Source organism: Morone saxatilis, unplaced genomic scaffold (genome assembly GCF_004916995.1).
Source record: "Morone saxatilis isolate NCDOM2014 unplaced genomic scaffold, NCSU_SB_2.0 Contig11, whole genome shotgun sequence".
NCBI lineage: Eukaryota > Metazoa > Chordata > Actinopteri > Moronidae > Morone > Morone saxatilis.
Window position 1 is genome coordinate 7798311 of NW_023339663.1, and position 2216 is coordinate 7800526.

General features: G+C 35.0%; 1 protein-coding gene across 2 annotated transcripts in view; it reads right to left on the minus strand.

Moving 5' to 3' along the window:
* Positions 1-994: 994 nt before the first annotated feature.
* The window catches only part of slc12a1 (solute carrier family 12 member 1), a 12472-nt gene continuing 11250 nt past the window's right edge, over positions 995-2216 (minus strand). For both annotated transcript variants that reach the window (XM_035652520.1, XM_035652519.1), the window contains exon 26: positions 995-2203. In XM_035652520.1, coding sequence (XP_035508413.1) covers positions 2068-2203 — 136 coding nt within the window. In that variant the 3' untranslated portion in view covers positions 995-2067. The remainder of the gene's footprint in view (positions 2204-2216) is intronic.

The following is a 2216-nucleotide window of genomic DNA, read 5'->3' on the forward strand; positions in this document are numbered from 1 at the left end:
TGGTATTATCATTAGTGTGTCGACTCTACGCAGACACCTGAGGTAGATAGTTGAAGATGGGGCATGTATGTGCGGTTGTATTGTACAAGTAGCCTACTGAGACAAACACATGCTATTAATAATGTTAAGCATGTGTAGAGGTAATGGATGAATGAACAGTCAGGGTGATACACTAAGATATATACAGTATAAAGGAATAACTGATAGTGATGGTAATAGTGAGATATCAGGCTATATACAGAATAAATAGCTAGAGTTATGATATGCACATGTTGTATATAGTATTGGTCAAATATATATAAATTATGCACAATTAAATGGCAGCATTGACAGTTTTAATGCTTAATTTTAATATTTCATCATAAATTAAATGTGAAGTGCTTCATAGCCATGATCTGACGATAGAAAATAATCAATAACCAAAAGTCTCTCAGAACAATTCCCATTGCTCATTATGTAATTACATAATTTTAATAATAACTTTTTGAGATTAACATGAAATTATACCTCCGGTCGGACCCAAGTGTTAAATCTCCAGTCCATTGTTGCCACCCATTGGGAATAAATCGCCATTGCCACTCAGGATGTTGACTTAGGATTTCATTCACACATTCAGTGTTTATATTAAATATGATTAAATCTCTCTCACTCTATTTGACCAGATTGCCCCAAACGCTGCTTTAAAAAGTAAAATCATGAATTATTTTGTAGTTGTAGGTCAAAATATCTCATTACTACTTAAAACTATCAACATGCATGTACTTTATATACTTATGTTTTGCACATAAAACTCTACTGTGTTAAGTTGTAACAACAACCATCATATTAAAAAGTAATTCAAAGTATAGTATTACGTATTTAAAATACTCAAGTAATCTGCAAAACTCCTCAGCTTGTCTACCTCAACAAATCCAAGGTTTCATTCATTTATTGGACCTTATTTCATCCCCTTATAAATGACAGATACAAGAATAATACCAGCTCAAAATTTCATTAATTCTTTATTTCAGGTAATCACAATTATATATTTAAATACAAAGACAGAAAATAGGCTGACATATACAGACGAATTGGCTTTACAGTCTTCCATTTGAACTCAATTTTGCTTAAACAGAAAGTGTACTGTGATAGTAACATTAGAAATATTTAAACAGTATAATGTGGAACAGGTAAACAGCTTTATAGTAGCAGTCTATTTTTACACTCAGTAAATATCAAAGAATATTTAAAAAAGAATCAAACCATTACTACCTTGGTTTTAAAGAACAGATGCTGTTAATCATCTATGAAAGGGTTTTACTCAAAAAATATCCACTAGTGAATTCAGACATCTATTATATACATTTATTTTACAATCACAGGCTCCGGCAAGGCAGTCACTCAGTGTAACCCTTGAAAGCAGCCGTGTAGTTTTGCCTGTGTTCACTGGACTGATCAGGAAGACGTGGGATTTGACTTTATTCTTTATTATGAGCAAGAGCTTAAACTTTGCCACATTTAGACTGACTGACATTGACAGATTCAATGTCAGAAATGCATTTTCTTTATTTAGACTAGTCTTGTTGTCCTCACTGACAGCATTCATAGATGACTCTGACTGCAGCACAGCAGTTTACACTGGTAGCCATACAATGTAGTTAGTGCAATGTGAGGTTCCTTTACTGGTAAGCTGGCTGCAACCTCACACAGTACAAGTGTTTGTTTGCCAGATCACAACATGCCACAAGCTACCAGGAAGCAGCGCATACCAACCAAAGTGATAAAAACAGGTTCATGGTAAAATATTAACAAGGTTTAGCTGTGACTGAAAATAAGTTTTTATTATACCTTTGTCAAATACACCAGATGACCACATTTCTGTATTTTAGTTAGTTTTTTTTGTTTTTAGGTATTTCTTATATCTTCTTATATTGGCACCTGGAGTATGCATACCCTCATCAGAACTGTTGCTATATAACATATCATTCATCCGTTCTGGTGCGCTTTATGAACATGGTCCATCATTACAGTACTACCATTTATTTCCTTTATAGCTACCTGTACTCTAATGTTTAGCCTGTAAGATGCTCAGGAGTAGAAAGTAAGCACACTCTTGTGGTTGCCTCTAATGAGCAGGGTGGGTGGAAGGTCTTTTGTCAGAACGTCGAGCCAGGCCATGTAGAGGAAATCAGAGACGGATTCCTTACGAGCGATGGGCATGCTCCTGGAGGGGGGGG